Below are 26,609 nucleotides of genomic sequence, written 5' to 3' on the forward strand. Positions count from 1 at the left end.
TGAATGCTGGGATTAAAGGCATGCACCACCACCACAGGGCGTATTTTTCTTATGGGTGTGTGTAAGCCTATGGTGAATGCAGGTGAGATGTCAGATCCCCCAGAGTTGCAACTACAGGTCACTGTGGGCCACCTGACATGGGTGCTGAGAATCAAACTGAGGTCCTCCGGAAGAGCAATAGGCACTTTAACTGATGAGCCATTTCTCCAGCCCTGTTTTCTTTCTCTTATTATTTACTTATTTATTTAGAGACATGATTCACTGTATATCCCTGACAGGCCTAGAACTCAGAGATCCACCTGCCTCTGCCTCCAGAATGCTGAGCTTGGCGGCATCTTTGTGTGCACGGGAGAGTGACTGACAGAAGAGGTGCTCCCTTTGGAGTCCTGGCTGACCTGGAGCTCTCTTATCTAGACCAGGTTGGCCTCAATTTCTTTTTTTAAGCTGTCCCTAAATTGCTTATAAAGTTCAGGCCCTGAAAAAAACCTTGAGATCACCTCATCTTGTAAGCAAATTGATCACCCTGGATATCTGGTTTTTAAAATGATCCAGAAGCTCAGATGGACACTCAGATGAGGCCAGAGATTTCTGCCAACTCGGAGATTCTCTACATCTGCGGCGACCGTCCATCCCCCTGGCCCCCGGCAGCTGTGACTGTGACAGAGCGACAAGGAAGGCCTTCCTTGGCCCTTCTCCAAGTGTTTCCTGCCGTCCTTGGGACCCTTGTCCGACAAGGTGGCAGGGAGACAAAGTGCTAGTGTGCAGGTCTGGCAAGCGAGGGAGGTGAAGGTGGGTGCCTTGGGGGAGAGAAGAGAAAGGGGCGGGTCAAATGCTGAGCTTGCTTCCCTCTGCAGCTGTCTTTCATGATTAAATGCCAGATTGGGGATGTAGCTCACTAGATAGAGGATTTGTCTAGCATGCACAAAGCCCTAGGTTTAGCAGCCAGAGCCACAGAAAGCCTGGTGTGGAGCCAGCAGGATGGCTCTGTGATTAATGGCACCAGCCACCAAGAGGAGTACCTGAGCTGGAACCCCTGGTAAGGTGGAAGGCTCCCCTCCTGAAAGTTGTCCTCTGCCCTCCACACATGGGGCCTGTTGTGTACATACACATGTAAATAAACACGTAATGATGTTTAAAAGATTTGTTTTGTTTGAGGCAGCATCAATATAGTCTTGGTTATCCTAGAACTCGCTATAATAAAGACCAGGCTGGCCTTGAACTCACAGAGCTCCACCTGCCTCTGCCTCCTGAGTGCTGGGATTAAAGGTGAGCACCACTATGAAGATTTCATTTTAATTGTGTGTGTGTGTTGTGTGTGTGTGTGTGATCTGTGTGTGTGTGTAAGATCTGTGTGTGTGTAATCTGTGTGTGTATGATCTATGTGTGTAAGCTCTGTGTGTGTGTGTGTGTGTGTAATCTCTCTCTCTCTCTGTGTGTGTGTGTGTGTGTGTGTGTGTGTGTGTGTGTACACAAGAGTGCAAAAGGCCGAAGGTGTCAGATCCTCCTGGGCCTGGAGTAACTGGAGCCAGCAAATGTGAGTACCAGGAACTGCACTTAAGGGCTGAGTCATCTCTCCAGATCCAACCTGTAATACATTTTTTCAGATTTAAAAAGGGAGGCCTACTCGGGCAGTGGTGGTATATGCCTTTAATCCCAGCACTCAGGAGGCAGAGGCAGCCTGGTCTACAGAGCTAGTTCCAGGACAGAATCCAAAGCTACACAGAGAAACCCTGTCTCGAAAAATCAAAAAAAAGGGGGGGGGGGGCTGCTGAAGCGATGGCTCAGTGGTTAAGACCACTGGCTGCTCTTACTGAGGACTTAGGTTCAATTCCCAGCATCCACATGGTAGCTCACAGCTGTCTTAATCTCTGGTTCCAGAGAGGATCACCCCCACGGAAGATCACTGCAGAGTGCTGGGCACTGGCATTGTTTTTTCGGTGCATATTTATCGAACACGGCAGGGGAGGACGGCAGGGGAGGAGAAGCTTCCTCAGCCTTCCTGGAGTTCCTGGCTAGGCCTGAAATAAAACTGAGGGAAAAGTGTAACAAATTTATTTAATCAGTTCTCTATGACAGGGCACTTCAGAAGGAAGGCCCAAAGACCCTGAGTGAGCGCTCGTTTTCTTTCTTTTTTTGTTTGTTTTTGTTTTGAGACAGGGTTTCTCTGTGTATCTCTGGCTTTCCTGGAACTCACTCTGTAGACCAGGCTGGCCTCGAACACAGAAATCCTCCTGCCTCTGCCTTCCTCAGTGCTGGGATTAACGCTCCATTTTCATGTTCCAGTTTGACGAAGCAGAAACAGCCATGCAGAATACAAGCGGACAAGTGTGGGCTGACGGAGAAAATGTGATGGGGGAGACCCATAAGGCCCAGCTGCCCTTCTTCTTCCAGGGTGGGAAGCAGGCCCCCTCTGAGATGAAGGTCTCATAGCCTACTATTAGCTGGACGCAGGTAGGTGAGACCACATCCTTCTGGCTGAGTTCTGCCCCCAGAAGGTTGGGGAGTTTGTGGAGGGCCAGGTGAGTGAAGAGATTCTGGAAAGGGTTGCTAGTCTCTATGACTTGCCTTGGTTGGGTGTGAAGAATTCTAGTTTCTATGGCCTGCCTGGAGGGGAAAAAAAGAAGGAGAAAGGATGGTGGGAGGCGAGTAGGCCTCCTTCCAGTTCTCTTCAGATCCAAATGCAATGTGTCAAGAGCTTTCTAACAGGCCCAAGCATGGCAAACATGGCACCAGCAGGTCTTCCCCTCCCCACTTCCCTCTCCCTTGCTAAACCATTAGATTACATTCCTAAAGCTAGCCGCCAAGGTCTCTTCTCTTATTTGGCCACTTCTTTATGCCTTACTCATTCCTGAGGCTGACACCAAGGCCTGGCAATCAAAATTCATCACTGGGCTACACTAACATGTTCAGTCAGGCCGTAGCAAACTCACCCTAACAGACCTCCTCCTCTTCTCCTGCAGAGACACTTGCTGCTGCTGTCTTCGCCTGACCCAGAGGTAGCACCCCTACTTGTCCCCGCCCAGGTAAATAAAATCTCCTCTGTGCTTAGAATTTGGTGTCTGGATGCCTTCCATCCCGACACCGCGTGGACAGGTGCCACGGTTTGAGATGCTATCCAGCTGTAATGGTCTGTCCTGTCTCTTTAAGAGACAAGCCCTGACCACTCCCTCCCTTTCATGGACAAAGGTGATCCTTTCAGGAGCTGGATAGCTCAATATTCAAGAGTACTGCCTGCTCTTCCCTTCCGGAGAGCCTGGATTCATGTCTCCCCATCCTCATAGGGGTTCACAACCATCTATAACTCCAGTTCAGGGAATCCGACCTTTCTCTCCTGGATTCCTCGGGCACTAGGCAGACATGTGATGTACAGATGTGTGTGCAGACAAAACACGCACATTTTTTAAAAAAAGATCCTTTCCATCTCTCTCTCAAAGAGGACCTCTCTCCCTTCTCCTTACTCTCCCCCTTCCCCCTCCTCTCTCTGTTCTTCTCCCTTCTCCCCTTCCCTCTTTCCCCTCCATAACCCACTAAATAAATACCCACTTTCTCTGCATGGCGTGCCTAATTGGTCTCTGTCTCTCATCTGCCATGCAGCTTCCTGCCTGGGACCAACTGCCTTTGTGGTCTGCCATGGTCTCATGTCCGCTGCCCACTGCTGCCACTTGGGGACCTGGGCATTTTACCATAACATGTACTGGTCTCTCACCTGCCACCTCCCACCTGCCTGGGATCCACAGAGGCCTCAGGTGGTGGAACTGGCTGCCCTCGTGGCCCGCCATGGTCTCTTACCCACTGCTCCCCTAAACCACCCGCAGTGGCCCACTGCCACCATTTGGGGACCCACAGCATTTTACTTTTACCATAACATTTGGTGCTCGTGACTCGGCCAGGCTCTCTCCACGTTCCTTCGGGCTGGCTGAGGACACGTGGAACCCTGGGCTCTGGAACCAGGTTTCTTTACAGCAGCTCTGCCTAAACACCGACCTCTGCGCATACCAGCAGCTTCGGTGGTGAGTTTTCCTCTTCCAGCCCCCAACCACAGCCTTCATGGCTGCAGTTGATCCCTTCGCTGACATTCATCTGTGGTTGCTTCCCATAGCTAAAAGCGTGATCAGACAACCCAGGGTTGGTCCTCCCGTGCCTAGCACTGCACATGCTGTGTGGTGCATTTGATTTGTGGCCCAGGGTCCCTCGGATTTTTCTTTCTCCTTTCTTTTTCTTTTCCTTTGGGCCTCTGGCTTCCTAGTCTCCCAGACCAGAGCAAGTCAGGCTTTAACACCCTACCTGTTGAGAGGAGACGTCCTTCTATAGGCCTTGTGGTGTTTGTTTGCTGTTTTCATAGGTTTTCATGTTTTCAGCTATGGTATAAGCCCTCAAACTATCAGCCACCCGGCTGTGGATGCCCTGCTGGTGTCCCACAGGCTCCGCTTTTCCTCACACTATCCCTGCCACCACTTCCACTTGTCCTGCAGAAATGACAAGATTAGTCAGTTCCACGAGGCAGCTGTTTTCAGTTTCAGCCTTTGCTCCCTGCCGTGGCTTGTGGTGCGGCGGCTCAGCAACAGGGCGGATCATGCCCATAGGTCTCTCTTGTTATTATGTTTAAAACTCCCGCGGCTCAAAAAACATGACGTTTCCATACTACACATAACCACCACCCTCTTGACTGAGGCCAGGTAATTTCACTGCCATCTTAACTGATGGCCAGGTCAGATGACCAAGTCCCGCCATATTTACTGAGGTATACCCTGCCTGTCCCCCGGTTTACTTTGTTTTTGTCTCTAAATTCCTTTTGCTGAGTCTGCTGCATGTTTGTTTTGCTCAGTGGCATGCCTTTGGTAGGGCCCACCAAGAGCATCCACTTCACCCAATTCCTGTTCACTCTGTGGTTGTGTGTGTGTTCATACATGTAACATAAATGCACCTATGTTTGCTGTTAAATGTTATAATTGTCTGTTCATCGTATCTCATTCCAGACTACAAAGCAATAACACTCATGTTTTAAACTGATATGTACTTTTAAGTCTTTTAATCCAACCCTGCTTTACCTGTTAAGTTGAAAGCCAGTATAGTCAAGCTCAGACCCAGCTCTCCAGGCAGATTCTATAACTTATCTTTACCCTGTAAACAGCCCTCAACTGCTTAGAGATCTGGGGAATATGCATTTAAGTGTTTAGTTATTTAAAAACTTTTCATAACAAAAAGAGACAGGTTGGCTCCTAGCAGCAGCACTCTATTTCCTCCAAAGAAGACAGAAGATAAATGGGCACAGAACAATGTCCATCCACAATTCGTTTCAACTGCCAAGCACTGACCACTGGGAAAAACTGCCTTTTACCTAAACTGAAGATCACCAGACATGGACAGAATCGCTGGAATCGACAGCCTAGCTGCTCAGATCAAGGTAGGCTTGTCTTCCTACAGATTTCTTAGCTCACAGGATCTTCTGGGGCCTGGTAGGCCCTGTGCTAAACAATAAAACAAAAACAACCCTCAGAGACCATGGAGGACTGTGAGGAATAGCTCTAGATGCCAACCAAGGAAGTTCTCTGTCGTTTTTAAATCAATAACTCAAGTAAAATTTTATCCTTCTCAAAGATCTCTGATGCAGTTTGACAACTGAGAGGTTTTGTCAGTTTTAAAAAGACAACCTCACCAAATAAATTTCAATAAGATAGTCTCTTTCACACTGCTTTTGTAGTCTTTTTTTTTTTGCCTTTCGTAGTCTTAAAGATACTTTTCATTACAGTCATTCTGATACAAATATGCTGCTGTTTAAAACTTATGTTTTCATAAACCCAAAAGATTCTTGTAAGTTCCAGAGAGCTGAATAGAAGGATCCACCTTAAACAGGTCAGATACATCCTTCTCAATTCCCTGGTCCTAAATTTTTTTTTCTGTAAACTTAACATTGTCCTCTGTTCTGCCAATACCTTAAACAGGTGTAAGAGACACCAGACAGTTCCATACCACAAACACTGGACAAGAGCAAAGAGATCAGCTACGCCAGGATGTAACCAGCACCCAGCTTTCTCAGCTTCCCCACCCCCAAAGATGCCCACAAAAAAGCAGGAAGCAGTCTTGAGAATCTGCCATCCCAATTCTTTTAACCTGTTGTGCCTAACCTCCAGCCTTTTTATTATAAAAAAGAGATGGGAATGTAATGGTCTGTCCTGTCTCTTAAAGAGACAAGCCCTGCCCACCCCTCCCCCATCTGCTGAGGCAAGCAGATCTTCCTTCTGCTTCCAGCCTGAGTCCCTTCCTTTCCCTCTCTCTCCTGAAGAGTCAGCTTCTGCCCCTCTCCCTTCTCCCCTCTTCTCCCCTTACCCCTTTCTCCCTTCTCCACTTCTACCTTTCCCCTCCATAACCCACTAAATAATTACCCACTTTCTCTGCATGGCGTGCCTAATAGGTCTCTGCCTCTCACCCATGGCTCTCACCCGCCATGCAGCTCCCTGCCTAGGACCCACTGACCCTCATGGCCTATGGACCACTTGGGAGAAAGCCGTTTTACTTTTGCCATAACACCAGCTCCTTCTGGACACCAGCAGCTGCTGTGGGTCTCAGGAGATTATGATAAGTAGTACTGTCAACTGGACAGATCTAAATCACTTCGGTGATGAGCTGCTGAGCATGCTTCGGGAGGAGTTGACTGGGGTGGGAAGATCACCCACTGTGGGTGCCACCGTCCCCTACTGGGATCCTGAACTGTGAGTGGAGAAAGGGAGTGAGCAGCACCATGCGTTCAGAGCTCTCACTGTTTCCCAGGTGCAGGCATGATGGGGTCAGCTGCTTCAGGCTCCTTCCTGCCAGCTTGCTTTCTCCACTAGGATGGAGGGTGCCCTTGAACTGCAGGCCAGAGAAGAGCTTGTCTCCTTCAAATTGCTTCTGCCAGAGTAGTTTAGCACAGCAATGGGCAAAGAAACTCAAACAGGAATTCACCAGATCAGTTCCCTAGGGAAGATGCTTTCTAGACAGTTAATGTTCTGGGCGGGGAGAGACACAAACCATAAGTGTGCAAAGAAATAAATAGCGGGTGAGGTGGGGGTTGGTAAAGTGTCTGCCTAAATGTTTGGGTCAATCCCCAGCGCCATATAAATCTCCAGGCTGGGCTATAAGACTCTGAAGAGAAGTAGAGACTGAGGGGCTAGAGATGTGGCTCAAATGGTGCAGGATTTGCTTAGCTTGCAAAAAGCCGTAACCCTCCCACACACACTCCCAGCGCTGGAGAAATGGCTCAGTGGTTAAGAGCAAGGCCTGCTCTTTCAAAGGTCCTGAGTTCCATTCCTTGGAGCCATAGCTCACAGCCATGTGTAATGAGATCTGGTGCCCTCTTCTGGCCTGCAGGCATACAACATGCAGACAGAACACTGTATACATAACAAATAAAATATAAAAACCAAAACAAAACAAAAAGCCCTATCCCTTGCAGGTGTGGTGGGACTCTCTGAAGGCGGAGGAAGAGGATCACAGAAGTTCAAGGCTACATGAGACCCTGCCTCCGTCGCCCCCAAAATGTGCCTGTGACTCCAAATCTGACTCTAAATCAATTTGACAAACGCAGTTTGGGCTTTATTCCATCAACAATTTTAATAAAAGGAAACCAAGCCTATCTCGTACTGGCTTTCGTCGAGGGACTATAAACACACATATCCCCTCTTGTGTCTTCTGGGTTGCGGCAGAGAATTAAATGTCGCAGTGAACGATGGGTTCAGGAGAAAACCTCCCGAAATGAGGTCACCGTGGTTCTGCAAGGTGAAGCTAGATCCCTCCCCTAAGGCCACAGGCTCGCGGAACTGGATTCGCCGGTTCCTTGGTCTCCCTTTTAACTCTCCCTGGCACGGGCTCGCTGGAGAAGGCACCCATGGTCACTTCCCAGTCTGGCCACCAGGGGCGACAGACAGCATCTGACTGGGTCTTCCTGAGACCTACCCAAGGCGACCTGCAGAGGCTGAAAAAAGCTGAGGAAAGAACGGAGTATCTCGCCTTGTAGCCACCTGAACTGCCCCAAAGCAAGAGCCAGACTTCGTCACTATCCCAGTTTGGGGAAAGAGCCCCTCTCATTTTTTTTACCACTCTTCGGGCTTCCCTTGTGTGTGTCGTGCGTTTTGAGATACGATATTCCACATTGCTGGCGTTATGACGTGTGAGAACACGCCCAGCTCCTCATCACCTTGTGGGATATTTATCTGGCCTGCCTTTCTCTTCAGTGATGGTCACACATAATACAATGAGCCTCTTCACGGTTTTGTAAGCTAATTGCAGAAGAAAGTACCCTGTGCAAGCGCTCTGACCCCTGGGTGACCGCAAGCAAACTCATTACCTGGCTCCCGGGTTTGAGTAATGGATTCACGGGGGGGGGGGGGGGGGGGGGGGCACTTAGACCCCTGCTGGAAATAGTGGAGCGCTCCTTTAATCTCAGCACTTGGGAGGCTGAGGCAGACAGATCTCATGAGTTCCATGAAGGCCTGGTCTACAGAGCGAATTCCAGGACAGCCAGGACAACATAGTGAAACCTTGTCTCAAAAGGGAAAAAAAGTGCTTGGACCCATGCCTGAAGCACTAAGCGCTAAACAAACGTTAGCTCAACTTGATCATTTTCGCGGGGACCACTGTGCCCAGTCGCCCTTTTAAGGGCCATCTCCACTGTCCCACTTAAGCGGAAGTACCCCCGAGAGCTCCGGAAGTGACTTCAGAGCCCCTCAGAAACATGGCCCCGGAGCGTTGTTCCGGAAGCGGTCACGGGTATCTGCGTCACGCTGACCGACTCAGAGCGTCCCGTGGTGTTTCTATGGTGCCGCCCGCAACCCCCAGGCTCTCCGCTTCCTTTCCCGCCTAAGCCGGAGCTGTGAGGCCGACGGCGGGTCCCACCCGCGAAGCAGCCAGCCGCCAAGGGGAGGGGTTGGCAAGGAGCTGACGCTCTGGGCGAGCGCGCCTGCATCTCGATGGTGCCCAGAGCTCCAGCTCCCCGTTCCGACTTCTCCAGGCGGACACGGCCCCTTTAACCGGCCGAGGGCGGAGCCGGCGAGTTCCCGCGAGAGCGGCGGGGGGCGGGGGGCGGTGCCGAGGCGGGGGCCCGTGGCGGATGGAGCCCGCGATGGAGCCGGAGACTCTGGAGGCGCGAATCAGTGAGTGTCCGGGAGGGGCGCGGGCCGGACCGGAACCGGAACCGGGGGCGCGAAGTTGGCCCCTTTCCCGACGGGGGCGGGGTCCGCGCGCCCCCTCCTCACGCCCCGCCCCCGACCCGGGAGGGGCGGCGCCCCAGTCCGCCGCTCGGACCCTGGCAGCTGCGCAGCCTGGCTGTGACCGGGCGCCGCCCACCCACCCGGTGACCCGGTTGCCGAGAGCACCCCGAAACCCTGAAGGCCCTAACTGCTGCACTGAAGAGCAGCCCCCTTTGAGAGTTCCCCCCCCAGCTCAGGGCCTGAGTTTTCACTCTGCCCTCAGCTCTTCTCAGATCTGCTCATTCCCCGGTCCTGGAAGGGGTGGACTCCTGGCCAACTGATCCAGCTCTGGCCATGCTGGGAGAAACTCCCAGTGCTTGAGCTTCGAAGGGTCCCGTCTCAGACTCCATAAAGAAATCCAAGTCCCCTGTCACTGCACCCAACCCAGTCTCTACATCCCAGATTGCTTCCCTAGCCCCTCCTGAGCTTCCTCCCAAGGCCTCTGGGCCCTTGTTTCCTGTCTCCTCAGAAACAGCTTCCTACAGCTCTGGCTTCCAAGCCCCCAGCCCCTCCCTCTGCTCTCCCTGTCCCACCCTGCTGAAGATCCTTGGCTTTGCAACCCCCATTCCTAGACTCTGCCCCTGGGAGCTGCAGGCCGCCTCTTCTGGTCCATCTAGTGACAGGTCTCTCTCGTGGCCTTTCTGAATGAGGCTGTCCTTAGCTGAACCTCTTGGCGTCAGGCACACACAGATCTGTGCAGGTTATTGTGGGAAGTCAGGGCAGCACCTTTGAAGCCAGTTTTGAACAGAGTTGGACCGGGAGGTTGATTCCAAACCACACCGTCTAGGGGAATGTAGGAGAGTTAGCCTGCCAGTGGGGAGGGATGGGGCTGGAAGAAAACTTAAGAGGCCACTACTGCACAGGTCTCAGGAGGTCAGAGGTCAATGGTAGCTTCTAGGGAGGACCATAGATGTTTTCACCATCAGAAGAGTCACTCCCAGTTGTGAAACACCTCTCTGCTCCTCAAGTACTCCCCTGCCACCTGCCAGGGAGATGCTCCCCTAGGTGGAGGCCGGGGGAAGGGGAGGGGGCCTGTCTCCTCCAGCTCCAAGATAGTCAGTTTGCTGAATGCTGGGGAGATGCTGGTCTGGGCAGTCAGATTTTTCTCCCCCCTGCCTCCTGACTTCAGATTGACTAGCTCCACCCTCGCTGGAGCTCACGTGCCTTTGACACTTCGAAGGACTTCCTGTTTTAGCCCTTTTCCCAGCTGTCATTGAGAGGCCAGTAGCCTGTATAGTCTCCCTGACTCCAGACTGGAGTCTCTTTCAGTGTTCAGTCCTTGGCCATTGTGGGAGGCTGGGAGTAAATGTGCAGCCTTCGCCAAAGAAGCAGGGGGTATTCCTGGTGTCGCTGGAGGCTCACTGTGACTTCTGTTCCTCTCAAGGACTAGGTAGGGCCCCCACAAAGGGGATAGATTTGTACCAAGATAATGCTTCTCCATCCTCTGCCCAGCCGTATTGCCTCTGAGCGCCTAGGAGAGAACAGCCTACCCCAGTACCTTCCATCCTTTCTGCCTGCCCTGCCTTTCTTTATAGCCCTTGTGTGATCACTAATCTGAGTAGTCAGCGCTGCTTTGTTTAGGCCAGTGAGCTTCAGGAGAGCAGGGCTTTTGTCTACCACTGTATTTTTTAAAAATAAATATGGATCAGGTGATTGGCTGCCAGGCACTCAAGTGTCTAGGTCCCCAGCTGGGCAGGTGCCACATACTGGGGCCCTGGCCTCCTCCTGTCTGCAGATCATTCACAGCTCCGGCTCTTGGGCTGTGACCCTCTGCACCGCCAGCTTGAGCAGAAGTGTCTGGGAATGAAGCATTTGTCATCCAACCTGTATTCTACAGGTGGGACAGTGGGAGTTCAGAGATCTTCACCCAGCCAGTGTTGGGTGCTCAAGAAGGGGATTATCTGGTATTACTGACCCCGCTTTTCTTTGCTATTCCTTGTTCCTGCACTCCGACTTTCCCAGCCTCGCCCTAACTGCCACTGATCCCTCATCCGTCCATTCATTCTCTCACACAGTGGCAGGAGTGCACAGTAACACTGTAGAATAGTCCACTTGGGCCCACAGTAAAGAACAGTCAGGGCATAGTCGCTGCCACCCTGGGCAGAAGCGAAGGACTAGAGAGGATCATCAAACGAGATATTCCTGAGCCACTCCCCAGGGACAAGGTCTGGCAGACTGAGGCATGAGGTCCAGGGTACAGTCTTTCCCATGTCCGTGCCCTTAGCTGAGCAGATGAGCCCTCAGCCTGGTTGGCTCCTTCCAGACTTAGCTGAATTGTTACCTCCTCTTGGCAGTTGCCCTGACCCAAGGCTGACCCAAGTTTCTTACCCTGGGTTTCTATGGTTTCTTGGCCACTCTCCTTTTCTTGAGAGCCTGGCTTTTCTTGGTGCACTCCCCAGCCCTACAGTTCCTCAAGGACCAGAACCCTGACCTTTTTCCTTAGCCCTAAATCTCCTGAGTGCAGATTCCAGGAGACTCAGGATGCTTTCTTGATAACGGAATCAGAGATGGTAAAGTCAGCATGCTGGGATACAACCATGGAAGGTGGTACCTGAATGTAGTCTCTGAAGATGGGGCCCTTGGGTGGAAAGGCACAGTGAGCGGCAGTAACATGTTCTTCTGCCCATTGATTCCACTGGACTGTCGGTGCTCGGGCTTGGGGCTGTCCAGCAGGAAGTGGAGGGAAGCCTTTCCCATGTGCTCAAATTCTTCCTGACCCATGCCAGTTGCAGGGAAGAGTGAGGGGAGACAGAAATGCCATTGGCCTCACTAGCTCCCTCTGCTCCTGCAGATAGAGCCACAAATCCCCTGAACAAGGAGCTGAACTGGGCAAGCATCAACGGTTTCTGCGAGCAGCTCAACGAAGACTTTGAGGGGTAGGTGGCTCGGCTCCACTTGGCTTACACTCTCAACACAGCACACTGTGTCCCTGTCAGGCAGACTCCAGAACCTGGTCTTGGGCAGGCTAGAAATCCAGTTCATATTCTATATGCAGTCACAGTTAACAAGGACAGTGGCACTTTTTGCTGGAGGCTACATATGTGCCTCCCTCTTGAGGAAACCTTCCTGGACCTGTTTTATAAATGAAGAAAGGCTAAGCTGTTTGCTCTTGACTCTCACCAGGACATTGGCCGTCCTAAGCTTGGTCAAATCTAAGCCTAATATGACTGATGATTTATTGGGGCCTTTCAGAGGCAGGCTACACCGTCCCTAGCAGGCCCTTCATGTAAGAAAGAACTAGAAATGCACATGTGACCTCCTTGAGGACTTGGATTGGACATGCCTAGGTTCCCTGGTGCTGCTGGGTCACAGCGACAGAGTCACAGTGCACTGCTCTCTCTAGCAGCCCTTGGTTTGGGGTTCATGGGCACTGGGGCAAATGAGCCCCACCTCTGATTAGTCCTGGGGAGGTCATTTACCACTCTGAGCCTCGCTCTCCTCAGCTGGCACTGGGCCTGGCACTGGCAGTACTGCATATGCAGGGGTTACTAGGGTTTCCTGCCACTGAGGAAAGCAAGGAGCGGACGTGCTTGTGAGCCCCCTTGCATGGCCTTAGCACTCAGCCTGCGGCCCCCTGTTCTTCCCTTCCCTTCTGCAGGCCAAGGACATAGCTGCTTTTGCTTTTGGTGATAAATTTGAGCTCAGAGTCTCACTCACCTATGCTGGGCAGGTGCTCCATCAATAAGCAACATCTCCAGTCCCATGTTATAGCTCTTAAAACCAAAACAGGCTAAGTTTATACCTCTTAAAGGTCCCTGCCTACACTGGTTGCCTGGCACTGGCTGTCACCATCCCAGGTCCTGTTTGATCTGGAGAGAGATGGGCCTTTGTGCTTCACAGGGCCAGTAGAGTTTAAGACTACACGGTCCGGTCCACGCTCCAGTCGCCACGCGCTACGGGAATGAGGCTGAGAATTTAAAATCATACACACACACAGACAAAGACAGACAATAGATGGGGCCACGGGGACATCCTTGAAGCAAGAATGTCCACTTGACTGTGCTCTGGCGACGCCCCAGCTCTCGGGATCTTTCAGCTGCAGACTCATCCGAACCCACTCCCCTGCCATCAGGGTCTCTGCTCGGAGCAGCTGCAAGCTGAAACTCAGGGTCTGGTGGCCCACGATCCCCAACAACAGAGGGCTGAAGTGCTGCAGACTGACATGTGACTGTCCCTTTGAGTGAATCAGGTACCATATCAGTCACGACTCTGTTCCTTCCATCCAGACCTCCGCTTGCCACCCGCTTGCTGGCCCACAAGATCCAGTCCCCGCAGGAGTGGGAGGCCATCCAGGCCTTGACGGTAAGAAAAGATCCTGGGGTTCCATGAGCCTAGGGGAATTGTGACCAGGTGATCCAGGATATAGGTCTGGGCCGGCCCTCAGGGTTCCTAGCAGCAGACACTAGGCTAGCCTCCTGTCACAACTGGGCCTCTAATGGTGGTGGCAGGGATTCTCCACTTCAGCTGCCCAGTGGACCTCTCCCCAGGATACATGTTAAATACAGTCAGGGCCCGCAGCATGCATGGTTTTGGGTCTGTGTTTGTAAAGTTCCCGGGTTCTCTGCAAGGGTCACCCAGGCCACACAGGATCTGCAGATCCTGGGCAATATCATCCTTTTCAGTGAGAGCAAGGCTCAGGATTGAGATTTCATAGCTATACCAGGAACAAAAAAAAGGGGTCTGCTGTCTGTGACTCCCTGCAGAGCCCACATACCAGCTACCTTAGAATGAGCTTGTCTGAGGCCAGGTGAAAATTGCTCTGAATAACTATACATGTTCCAACATGTTAGTTTTTGTTTGAGGTTTCTTCGTCAAGTATGCGAGGATCTTGTGATTTCACAGATTTGGGAAAGGCCAGAGTAGTGCTAAATTGTTTTGTAAAAGAAGAAAAAATAGCCAGGCAGTGGTGACACACACATTTAAGGCCAGCACTTGGGAGGCAGAGACAGGTGGATCTCTGTGAGTTCGAGGCCAGCCTGATCTACAGAATGAGTTCCAGGACAGCCAGGGCTACAGAGAAAACCCTGTTTCAGAAGAAGAAAAACAGTAAAAAGGCCATGTACAAGTGATACATGGCCCACGACATGGAGGAGCCTGTGGTCATCCTGCAGCTTGAACAGAGCTTGTCGGTGGGGACTTCTGACTCCATACTCTAGGGAGTGATGAGCAAGCGCAGAGACCTCTGAGCCTCTGCACCTGAGCCCTCAAGGGTCCTTCCCTTACTCTGGGCACTGACCAGGTCAGGAACTCCCTCACTCCTCCATTCCCAGGTTCTGGAAACATGCATGAAGAGCTGCGGCAAGCGGTTTCATGACGAGGTGGGCAAGTTCCGCTTCTTGAATGAACTCATCAAGGTCGTGTCTCCCAAGGTGCGTCCTAGCCAATGCTTGAAGTGCTGGGTCTGATGGAGGCTGCAGAGAAAGGGCCCCTGGGGCCTTCCCTGTTAGGGACCTGGCTGAGTCAGGACAGCCTGGCTGCTGAGGAACAACTCAGTACAGAAGGAGAGCCAATTCCAGGGCTTACACATGCTGTCATTGGGTGTGCCCAGCCCAGGTTTCTTAGGTGTTTGACATTTCTCTTTGTCCCCATCACCTAGATGTGGTTTCCTTGAGCCTCAGCATCTGAAGCCACAAACCTGAGTCAGTTATGTTAGCAAATGGGCCACACCCTGGCTACTGGCCTTTGGCCTGAGAAATCCTCTCATAGGTTGAGTGCATATTTGATACCCACCCCCTTTGCCCATCTTCTCAACAGAGCTCCAAGTGGGCCGGGCAGCCCCATGTCTCCCAGTAGAGAACTGTGCAGTGAAAGTCTCTTGGCCTAGTTTGCTGCTGGAAATGCTGTGTGGGGGCTCATGGCTACACATGAGCTTTCCCTCCACACCTGGAGCCCCAGGCCCCTTGCTGGGGTCACAAGGTTCAGGTCTTTGTGCTCTGAGCAGGATTTCCTGCTCTGGGCCTTCAAGATCCACATGCCCACAATGAGGAACCTGAGTCACAGACAGCTGACACAGCCAGTGGTGGTTCGGCTAAGAACTGATCTCAGTTTACACCAGGCTGGTTGCAGGGCATTTGAAGGCGTTGGTGGGAGGCTTGGGGCTCGAGTGAGTGGGGCTGAGCGGTCTCAGACAGTTCCCCTTTTGTATGTCTCTGAAGTACTTGGGCTCCCGAACATCAGAGAAGGTGAAAAATAAGATCTTGGAGCTGCTGTACAGCTGGACAGTCAGCCTGCCTGAGGAGGTGAAGATTGCAGAAGCCTACCAGATGCTGAAGAAGCAGGGTGAGCGTACCCCCACCCCAAGCTATCAGGAACCAGAAACATGCCATACCTGTAGTCTCGGGCTCTGTCAGCAAGGTCACGGGGCTTCCCTTAATGTCTCCAACACACAACCAGCAACCAGTGGGGCTTCTCTGTGGCTATGTCCAAAGCCAACTTGAATGAAAAAGTGGTATGGGGTCAAGCTTACCTTCAGAGGGTGTCCTCAAAACATGGGTGCCCAGGAGCCAGGGATGTAGTTCAACTGGTAGAATGCTTGCCTAGCATATATGAAGCTCTGGGTTCCATCTGCAGCACCAAATACTCCAGGTGCAGTGGTGCACAGCTGTTATCCCAGCACTTAGGAAGAGGGCAGGGGGACCCGAGGTCCAAAGACCACCCTGGCTGCATAGTGAGTTCTGAAGGATTACATGATAGCCTTTCACAAAAAGTATGTATAGGGCTGGGAGATGGTTCAGCAGTTCAGAGCACTTGCTGCTCTTCCAGAGGACCCAAGTTCAGTTTCCTGTACTCCTAAAGTGGCTCACAAGCACTTGTAACTCCAGCCCTAAGGGAGTTGACGCTTTTGTACTCCACATGCCCATACCCACATGGAGACACAGACATCGATCACATCATACATAATTAAAAATAAATCTTTGAAAACTAAAAAGGAACTATTATTTAAATTATATTTGTATAAATTACATATATATTAATATATATTGGACCCAAACCATCTCTGATGGAGTTCACTGTGCAGGTCAGAGGTAGTCCCATTGCCAAGTGGTGGTGGTGTACACCTTTAATCCAGCACTCAGATGGCAGAGGAAGGTGGACCTCTTTGAGTTCAAGGCCAGCTTAGTTTACAGAGCAAGTTACATGGAGGGCTACAGGGCCACACAGAGAAACCTTGTCTTGAAAAAGAAAACCAAAAATAAGGGGGACTGGAGAGTCAGAGGTTAAGAGCACTGACTGCTCTTCCAGAGGTCCTGAGTTCAATTCCCAGCAACCACATGGTGGCTCACAGCCATCTAGAATGAGATCTGGTGCCCTCTTCTGGCATGCAAGCATACATGGAAGGAATGTTGTATACATAATAAATAAATAAATAAATAAATAAATAAATAAATAAATCTAAAAACAAACTTTATTAAAAAAAAAACAAAAATAAAAAAAATTAAAAAAAGGTAGTCCTGTCTATAAAAGTCCAGAGCTGGTAAGCCAATGAAAGATTAACCTCCCTTCTGTAAGCCCCTGGAGTCACGAATGGCCAGGTCCCTCCCACAAGGACCTCTAACTGCCCTCACTACTGGACCCTGTCCCCACCCTACAGAGTAAAAAGCCTAATCTCTGAACACTAAACCCCACCAATCTCCACCCTGGAAAGCTCCACCCTGCAAAGTTCCACCTGCTTCCCAAGAAACTCTATATAAGTCCTGATTCCTGTTCAGTTTGCTGCTGTTTCTCACCTGAGCAGAGGCAGCCACCCACCTGGTTCTTTCCCTCCCAGTAAATCTCTTGTGTGAGGTTTGTTGTTCCATGTGACTTTGTGATATTCCTTGGCTCCTGGCTGCCAGGATACCTTTCCATGCAAGCTGTAATGCTTACATTTGGTGCCGTGACTCAGACTCCCTTTGTTACACCTTTTACCTAGCCACTCTATTCTCATATCCCCCTCCTACTATCCCTGGTCCTGACACCTACTGACAGCCTTCCTAACCCTGTCTTCCCCAGGCATTGTGAAGTCTGACCCCAAGCTTCCAGAGGATGCCATCTTTCCTGTTCCCCCTCCACGGCCCAAGAATGTGATCTTTGAAGATGAGGAGAAGTCCAAGGTAAGGCAGAGTGGCAGCCTGCGTGTCAAGGCTTCTGCCCTCTAGAGTAGAGGCTCATGCCAAATGTGATCCCCGTGGAGGTGACTGTGGGAGGAAGCAGCACTTAGTGCCTGCTGAATACATTGACCCATGCAAGCATCTGCATTCAGTAAGCACAGTTTATGATCCAGGGTTGGTTGAGGAGCTGCAATGCTTTCTGTCTTTCTATACCAGTTGACTAGCTTTTAGCTAAAGAAGCATTTGTTTGGAGGGGAGCTGTTGAAATAAGGATTTCAGCCCTTCCCTACCCAGCCCCCAAAGCTACCACTGTGGTTTCTGGTGTGTCCGCCTGGAGGTTTCCAAAGCCACAGTGCTCTAGGGAGGGCCGTGTGCTGAGGACATTCTTCAGTGCTCTGTGGGGAGTGTGTGCAGTATCTCACTTATCTGCATGGACACCCATCAGATGTCACTATTTTACCCAGAGCTTTAGTATCTTGCCCAGGTCCCACATACAGTCACTGAAGGGTCTGGTGGGGGTTGTAGATTCTGGCCCGGTACCGCCCTCAGTCACTTGTTTGTCTCTGCAGATGCTGGCTCGCCTGCTGAAGAGCTCACACCCTGAGGATCTCCGGGCTGCCAATAAGCTTATTAAGGAGATGGTGCAGGAGGTGATGGCTGGCCTGGGGTACCAGGGAAGAAGGGATGGGTGTGGAGCTCGGCCACCAAGCAGGAGGAGCTGTGTATGTGTACATATGAGGCCCCACAGTGGCCCAGCAGGACAGTTGCCACAGCAAAGAACCATCAGGTGCTAAGAGGCTGATGTTTAGTGGGAAGAACTGCCCAGTAGTCTAAGTGAACCTGCTATGCATGAGCTCCTGGGGGCTAGTATTTGTTAGTAATGAGGCCAAGAATTGGTAGCATGCACCTGTATATAGTCCTGGAACTCCAGAGGCTGAGGCAGGAGGATCATGAGGTTGAGGCTAATCTGGGCCATGTAGCAAGACCCTGTCTCAGAAAAAAAAAAAGAAAAGAAAAAGAAATTTGAGAGCCAGCAAGATGGCACAGTAGATATAGGTATCTGCCGTCAACCTGAGCTGGATACCTGAGGATACACACGGTACAAAGAAAGAAGCAACTCCCACAAGTTGTCCTTACTTCCACGTGCACTAGGGCACATGTACTCCCACATACACACATAAGTAAGTAAATACACACATTTGAAGAAGTACTTTGGGGACATATTGGGCCTATAGCTTAGTAGTAGAACTCCTTTCTAACTTGGATGAGGTCCTGGTGTCCATCCTCAGCATATACCCCCAAACAAATTGAATCATAAAGTATTTATTAAATATATATGTAAATATGTATGTATGTATGTATATAGATGTGCATACACAGAGCAAAACACAGATGTTAATATGATTAATGTGTAAATTATATATTTTGGAAGTGTACACTGAAACTTAATAAGGCCAGATCATCCAAAAAGATGTTCAAGACTGGGTGTGCTGGTGCACACCTTTAATCCTAGCACTTGGCGGGCAGAGGCAGGTGGATTTATGTGAGTTCAAGGTCTATATAGTTCCAAGACAGGGCTATATAGAGAGAGACGAGACTCTCAAAACAGAAAAAAAAATTTAAAAAGTATTTAGGATGGTCAAAGTGACTCACACCTCTAGTGTGACCTCTTGACTGGGAAGGTCAAGACAAGAAGATAGCCTTGACTTGAATTCCAGGCCAGCCTGATCTACAGAATGAAACTTTGTCACAAACCAAACTAAAGATTTCAGATTAGCACTTAGTAGCACAAACAGAAGAGGCCAAATGTAACACAATTCTCTAGGCTAAGGATTGGCAGCTGGGAAATAAAGGCTGAAGGCCTCAAGGCAGATACCTCTGAGGCAGAGACAGCCCATCATGTACCTAAGATGACTACTCACCTGCAGCCCTGTGCATCTAGATCATGGGGTGATTTTTTTCTATGAAAATGTAGACTTCAAGCCAGGCATAGTAGCACAGGCCTTTAATCCCAGCACTCAGGAGGCAGAGGCAGGCAGATCTCTGTGAGTTTGGGCCCAGCCTGGTCTACAGAGTGAGTTCTAGGGCTGTTACACAGAAAAACCCTGTCTTAAAAAACAAAAACAAAAAAGAAAATGCAGACTTCTACCTCAGGTCTCCCAGATCACTAATGATAGCAGCATAGAAAATTTCACAGAAATTGCTAGTTCACTCTTCCTCAGAGGCAAGATCTAGTCGTGCAAGTTAATCAGGCTAAGCCTGGGCCCCAGATTGACTGTCAGGGGCTACTCTTTGGTCCCCTGCAGCAGGAGAGGGTGTCATAGTCCTGGATGGCTTATGTTCAGGTTGTGATAAAGGGGCAGGCCATGTGAGACCACCCTGAATGTACTCACCCCTGAAGCGGAGAGACCTAGATTGGGCTGGAGAGAGTGAGGTGGCCTCCTATAGCTGCCTTTAAAGGCTGTGTGTCCTCTACACTTGCCAGGCACCTACAGACACAAGGAAGGACACCGTACTTGTTTCTAGGTTGTGAGTGCTGACCAGGACCCTTTGCTTTCACTGTCAAGTATGGGAATGTGGTCTTCAAGAGACAGACATAGGGAGGGCAAGAACAGCCCAGGACCACAGGCATGAGTCTGGAAACTGTTGAGGTGATCTAGGGCCACCCCTGGATTGGAGACTCTGGCAGAAGAGTAGAAAGTGGCACAATAGTGGTAGACAGCTTCTTGGACAGGTCTTAGCAGGACTTGGCCACACAGAGCTGAAATCCTGCCCATGCAGCTCTCCTCCCGCACTCACATCCCATCTCTGGGGCCAGTGGCAGGCCTGAAACAGCCTCTGACCATTTGCTGCTCCACAGGACCAGAAGCGGATGGAGAAAATCTCAAAGCGGGTGAATGCCATCGAGGAGGTCAACAACAACGTGAAGCTGCTGACCGAGATGGTGATGAGCCACAGCCAGGGTGCCGCATCCAGCAGCAGTGAGGACCTCATGAAGGTGGGCCTGCTCCAGCCCCCTCCCAACCTGCTCCCGAGCCCCCTGAGTGCCCTCATCCACTCACCCTGTTCCCCCAGGAACTGTATCAGCGCTGTGAGCGCATGCGGCCCACACTCTTCCGATTGGCCAGTGACACAGAAGACAATGATGAGGCCTTAGGTGAGTCCCCAGGTCACTGAGAGCAGATCCAGCCCTGTCCCTTTACCTCCTCCCACTTCAGGCCCTGCTAGACACCCGCAGTTGGAAAGAGCCACCACGAGGGGGCCCCCTTTCTCCAGGACTGACTTGAAAAGGCCGCAAACAGCAGAGACTGCTCTAGCGGACTCCATGAACAAGGTCCTGAGCAGGCATTTCATCTCCTGCCCAGGAGGGGGAGCTCTCCCCATTTCCCAGCTGGGGTTCAACAAACAAAATGGCTAGCTCAGGTCTCAGAGCACCAGTGTGTCAGCTCATCCCCCCCCCCCCCCAGCCTCTCAGGCCCTCTGTTACCTTGCTGTTTCACTCTCCTCCCTGCCTGACTGTCCCCTGCACATTCTGGGTACATTTCCACATGCAAGTCTCAACACCAGCTCCGCTCTCTGGACCCCATAGATGCAGTGGATTGCATGGCTCTTCCCCCTCACATACCCTTTGGGGTGGGTGTGGGAGGCTCCTCTTGCTTCTCCAGAGGCCCCACCACTTCCCCAGCCTGACCTCTCCCCTCCATTCCTATTCCAGCTGAGATCCTGCAGGCTAACGACAATCTCACCCAGGTGATCAACCTGTACAAGCAGCTGGTCAGGGGAGAGGAGGTCAATGGCGATGCCACAGCCAGCTCCATTCCTGGTGAGAAGAGAGGAGGAGTGCTGCGGGGGCCCAGAGTGCAGGGTGGCATGACCTTCAGTGTGACTCTGGCCCCTTAAGACCGTGAAGGTGCCAGGAAGGGAGCTGAGGCATTCTGTGGCAAGCCTAAAGCTGTTGGGGAAGGAAGCCCAAAGCTGTCATGGAGCAGAAGGAAGGTTTTCTTTGATATATCCGCTGCCAGCTGTGTGGGGCTGAATCATACCCTAGGCCTGATTGTAGAAAAGGAAAGAGCTTTAGACATAGACATGCGGACCACTCGGGAAATGGCAGCGTGGTATATGAGGGTGGGGCACAGGAGATGCTAGTGGTGAGTGGCCCTTGGAGGGTGGGAGGACCTTCCAGAGGCAGTCAAGCATGAGTGGAGCCTTCGGGTATGAGAGCAGCAGCGATCTAAGGCTGTGTGTGCCTCAGTTGGTATCACTGCATTCATGCTGATGCCACATTTGGGGCACATCCATGACCTTCAGCCTAGCTGATTGCATTCTAAACACAAGTGCCATCTGATAAAGAAAGGGCTTGGCAGGCCATTTGAATGGAGCTGGAGTGGCCACAAGGGCCCAGGAGGCCTGTGTAAGGAGTAGAGAATGAAGACAGCTGTCCCCACTCCTGCTGTGCTGAGTGGCGCCCAGGACTTGCCCGGCTCTCCTTTCCACTCAGGGAGTACCTCGGCCCTGCTGGACCTCTCAGGCCTGGACCTCCCTCCCTCGGGCACCACATACCCAGCCACGCCCACCCACCCTGGCAACCAGAGCAGTCCAGAGCAGCCCAGTGCCTCAGTGTCTCTGCTTGATGATGAACTCATGTCTCTGGGTAAGGAAGAGGGCAGTACAGGAGCAGCCTGTGGGCGCCAGCTCTGCTCTCCACTGGGAGGCTGGTGGAGGCCATGGGGCAATCAACGTGCCTTCCCTGTACGGGGTAAAGCCGAGGCTCACGGAGACTAAGAACAAGGTCAGCCTGGCAGAAGGCAAGGCTGGCCAGCTCTGGCTGCCTGGCAGAGGAGGGTGATTTCTGAGTGGAGCTGTCCTGGGGAAGTGAGCAGGTTCTCCAGACAGGAAGAACAGTAAGCTCCACTTTTGAGACACAGTTTCTGTGTAGCCCTGGCTGTCCTAGAACTCATTCTGTAGACCAGGCTGGCCTCCAACTCAAAGATCTGTCTGCCTCTGCCACCACAAACCCTTCTCTGTGGTCTTAAAGGAATGCCACAGGGAAGACCTGCCAGTTGCTGGAGACGGTTTGCTAAAAACAGAGCTTCTAAGTCAAATACAGGGCAAGCATGGCTGAGGTGTTCAGGATAGACAGGGCTCATGCTGGCTTTCCTGCCAGTCGAGGGATAGTCCCCAGGGCCTCCAGCACCAGTTAATTGGCCTTGTTGACCTATGCCAGAGACTTCAGAGTCTACCTGATCTGCCGTGCCATTGCCCACGTGGACATGGGCTCTCCCAGGATAGCACTTGCCCATAGATGGTCTCCTGGACCTGTGAGCTCAGAGACTCTTGCCCTCCTCACTACTTCAGCTCCCGCTCCTAGCTGCTGAGGGACAGAGGTTAAAGTTCCAACTTCTTCCCATAAGCTGGCTTCTGTGAGGCCTTGCCAGGAAGAGAGGAAGCAAGTGTGGGCTGCAAGATGGCTGTTGGGACAATGGTTTCTATTTTTGCTCTGCCACTAGTTCCCTCTGAAAGCGTGGGTTTTACTTCTGAGCCTCTAAGAAAGGGAGGGATCAGACATTGTTAGTCTTTAGCTCGCCAGTCCAACCCCCTGTCTTGTTTTCTCCGCAGGCCTAAGTGACCCCACTCCACCTTCAGGCCCCAGCTCAGATAGTGTGGGATGGAACAGCTTCCAGGTAAGAATGCTGAAGCTGGCTCAGCCTATGAGACACCCAGGGGTAGAGGGCTGGAGCCAGTAGCCTGAGGGGTGACAAACAGCCAGGTGGGTACCAGGCAAGGCTCCCTGGGGCAGGGAAGTTCCACCCTAGGGAAGAGCCTAGCAGTCTCTTCTAACCTCCAGTAGAGGTGCCTAGGCCTCAGTCTCTGGTCCCTGACAAGACCACAGCCCAGCCTTCAAGATTAAACTGGGGGCTCTTCTTCCCTTAAAGGTGACTCTGGGTCACAGGGTGGAGCTCCAGCCAGGTTCAGTGGTCTGCTACAGCTTTCTCAACTGTCACCTGCAGGGAGGGGAGGGCATCAGGGCCCAGGTGGTAAATGAGACACTTGAGAGGGTCTTACCCTGTCTCCTCCCCCAGTCATCAGATGGCGTGGAGCCCTCAGTCCCTCCTCCAGCCCAGGCCCCCAGCATGGACTGCCGACCTCCGGCTCAGGCACCCCCACCAACAAGCAGCGGCTTGGACGACCTGGACCTCTTGGGGAAAACCCTCCTACAACAGGCACTGCCCCCAGAGGCCCAGCAAGTGCGGTGGTGAGGGTTGCTATTGCCAGTGCTCTCCCTTTCTCCACAAGCCAGCAGGAAATCCTCCATCACCCTAGTTCCTGGGATCCCAGCATGTTGGATCACCCACTGTGACAAGGGTTTCATGCCAAAGAGTTGATGAGAATGGGGCACTGTGCCCGCCAACATGCCCCCTAGAGAAAGATAAAAGGGGGGTCAGTCAGCATGAGAGGATGGGGAGGCAAAGGTGCTCTCACTACAGGTGAGGACGCCCAAGGCGAGAGACACTGACCTGCAGCCACAGAGCTGCAGCTCGGTCCCCAGGGCCCCTACCAAGAGCACCAGAACGTCACTCGCTAATGCATTGTTCCCATCAAGGGAGAAGCAGCAGCCAGCCCCCCGGCTCACCCTCCGTGACCTGCAGAGTAAGAGCAACTGCAGCTCTCCCAGTCTAGGAACCACCAGCCTTCTCCACAACACATCCCCGGAGCCCCCTGGGCCTCCACCACAGCCAGCACCCACCGAGCTCTCTTTAGCCAACATCACTGTGCCCCTGGAGTCCATCAAACCCAGTGAGTGGGGATAGGTGGGGCGGGAGGGCTGGGCTAGGTCAGCTCTTGTGCCCAGGGCTTGCCACTGCTGACTCCGTGCAGCCCTGTACTAGGCCTCCCCTTCCTAGAGTGATGCAAGGCTACTTTCTAATCTCTGGGTCACAGAGGAGGGGACTCCTTAGAGTTGAACCCTGACCCTTCCTTCCTAGAGAAGGCAGGGGCCAGAACTAGAAGGTTCCTTTAAGATTATGAAACAGAACCTCAAAGGAACATCCAGGCCTAAGCCCCAGGCATTTCTCACCCAGGAACAGGTGGTAGCACTGGCTGACACTTGGCCTGAGTTGACAACTAGCCAGGCTGCCTTGACATTCTCAGAAGCTGTGACCAAGGGCATCACACCTTCTCTATCCTCCTTACCTGTAGAACTGGCCTGGGGCCCAAAGAGTGTATGACCCAGACTGTGACAGGAGCTCTTGACCCCAGCCTGGGAGGGAACCTGCTGTGACTTGACTTGGCTCCGGGGTGGGGCATCCTGCCTCCATTGTCTGATCCCAGTGCGCCTTCACCTCCAGTGGAGGCCAAACCCTGGGTGGGGGCAGATAGGCTCCACCCATTCATCACCCTCCAACCTTTCTCCCAACAGGCAGCATCTTGCCAGTGACCGTTTATGACCAGCATGGCTTCCGCGTCCTCTTCCACTTTGCTCGGGACCCCCTGCCAGGGCGCTCTGACGTGCTGGTGGTGGTGGTCTCCATGCTGAGCACCGCTCCCCAACCCATCCGCAACATTGTTTTCCAGTCAGCTGTCCCTAAGGTGACAAGGCAGACCAGGCAGGCAGGGTGACCTGAGACTTGGTGGGCAGCCAGATGGCTGAGCATGGTGGGGGACAGGATCTCCCTCACTGGGGAGCTGGGGGAAGGGTGGTGGGAAGCCATAGGGGAGATCCCTGGCAGGGGAGCTGGTTGCTCAGCAGCGGCAGCCTGACCAGCTGTACACTTCCTGCCCCCAGATCATGAAGGTGAGGCTGCAGCCACCTTCCGGCACAGAGCTGCCAGCATTTAACCCCATCGTCCACCCCTCAGCCATCACCCAGGTCCTGCTCCTTGCTAACCCCCAGAAGGTGAGGGCCCAGCCTTGACAGGGCAGTGCCCCAGGGTGGTACTGACCTCTTTTTCCTGTTCTAACCCTTGTACTTCTGCCATTTATGCCCAGGAGAAGGTTCGCCTTCGCTACAAGCTCATCTTCACCATGGGCGACCAGACCTACAATGAGATGGGCGATGTGGATCAGTTCCCCCCACCAGAAACCTGGGGGAGCCTCTAGGACAGGGGGCCTGGAGAGAGGAGAGGCAGCAGGACCTATTCCTGTTCAGCCTGGTGCTTCTCTCCTTCCTGTGGCCCCCAGTGACTCTTCCTTCTCCCTAGGCCTCTTCTCCTGCTGAGCCCAGCCCGACAGGAGGCTGGGCCTGGGCTTGCCATAGCTGCAGGGACCCCCATCACCAGTGGGAGCCTGGGACAGGGAGGGCCTCTGTGCCCTAGAAGGACTCTCGGGAGTGAGGGAAGAAGCATGGCCATTAGGCCCAGCCCTGACCCCAGCCTGAGGTGGGGTCTTTCCCACCTGTCTTTTATGCCTTATGGAAAGGCCCAGCCATAACTTGGAGGCCATGCTGGAGCTGGGACCAGCCCAGGCCGCCTCTGTGGGAACCCAGTGACTGGGGGTGTTGCCCATGCCCTAGCTGTTTGCACTCGGTGTGTGGTTTGGCTCTTTGCTTTTCTTTTGGAATGGCCCTGTGGTCACAGAGCTGAAGGAGCTCCACTCAGCTCCCAGTCCCTCTGGAGGTCTCCTTTTGCTCTCGGGCCTCCTATGGGGCAATGGCAATGAAAAGCAAAGCCAGAGGACATGTCCCCCCGGAGAGCCATGGAGCTCCCAGAGTTCCATGCTTCATTTATCAGTGCTGGGGTCTCCTGTGAGCACCTCACCTCTGCCCAACCATCTGTGGTCAAAAGTAGGGTCAGTATGGGTGACAGTGGGAGTATTTATGAATAAAATGAACTTTTCCTGGAGTAGCCGTTCTTGTCACCCCTGTGAGATTGAGGGAGGCAGGGAAAGTCCAGGAGTTGGGGGCCTAAGGACTGCCCTAAAGTCTTATCCCCATCTCCCACCCGTCCTAGCCCCTTAGCTCTGCCCCAGAAGAGGTCCTGCCGGGGGCCTGTGGTTGCCTAGTCGCTCAGGAAGCTTTGGTCTGTGGTGACCCAGAGCTGTCCCAGCTGGAAATGAGGAGGCCACTAGGAGGTTCAGCTGCTGCAGAAGCTGCAGGGAAGCCCTGGCTGCTCACTTCCTCCCGCTGCAGATTCTCTTGCTAGACTCTTGCAGCCCCAGGTGCTGCTCTGGGAAGCAGGACCCCAACAACAGATGCGTTCGGCCTAATCCAGGAGCCCCGCACTACACCCACTCCCTGCTATCCTCACCTCTCCTGGCTGGCGTGATAAAGGGCTGTACCCAAGCAGGGTGCTAAAGCCAC

The 26,609-nt window shown here is 52.5% G+C and overlaps 1 protein-coding gene across 1 annotated transcript; it reads left to right on the plus strand.

Moving 5' to 3' along the window:
* Positions 1-8,714: 8,714 nt before the first annotated feature.
* Gga1 (golgi associated, gamma adaptin ear containing, ARF binding protein 1) lies at positions 8,715-26,151 on the plus strand. Its single transcript, XM_041672438.1, has 17 exons — positions 8,715-9,128; positions 12,016-12,100; positions 13,451-13,526; positions 14,495-14,593; positions 15,380-15,503; positions 17,217-17,317; positions 17,884-17,964; positions 20,175-20,312; positions 20,390-20,471; positions 21,030-21,137; positions 21,813-21,965; positions 22,931-22,995; positions 23,395-23,567; positions 23,916-24,109; positions 24,732-24,901; positions 25,098-25,208; positions 25,301-26,151. The coding sequence occupies exons 1-17, from the start codon at positions 9,086-9,088 to the stop codon at positions 25,409-25,411; spliced, it is 1,914 nt and encodes a 637-aa protein (XP_041528372.1). The 5' UTR covers positions 8,715-9,085; the 3' UTR covers positions 25,412-26,151.
* Positions 26,152-26,609: the final 458 nt, after the last annotated feature.

The sequence above is a fragment of the Microtus oregoni genome, unplaced genomic scaffold, assembly GCF_018167655.1.
Source record: "Microtus oregoni isolate MIOR12 unplaced genomic scaffold, Mior012 000022F_ref0000154, whole genome shotgun sequence".
In the NCBI taxonomy this organism is placed as follows: Eukaryota; Metazoa; Chordata; class Mammalia; order Rodentia; family Cricetidae; genus Microtus; species Microtus oregoni.

What these genes read in the sequence shown, in the direction of transcription:
- Gga1 (XM_041672438.1), top strand. Translation starts at nt 9,086, where the DNA reads ATGGAGCCCGCGATGGAGCCGGAGACTCTGGAGGCGCGAATCA. An exon ending in AAGATGAGGAGAAGTCCAAG is followed by an intron (nt 17,318 to 17,883) that starts GTAAGGCAGAGT and finishes TTGTCTCTGCAG; the next exon opens with ATGCTGGCTCGCCTGCTGAA. An exon ending in CACAGCCAGCTCCATTCCTG is followed by an intron (nt 21,138 to 21,812) that starts GTGAGAAGAGAG and finishes CTTTCCACTCAG; the next exon opens with GGAGTACCTCGGCCCTGCTG.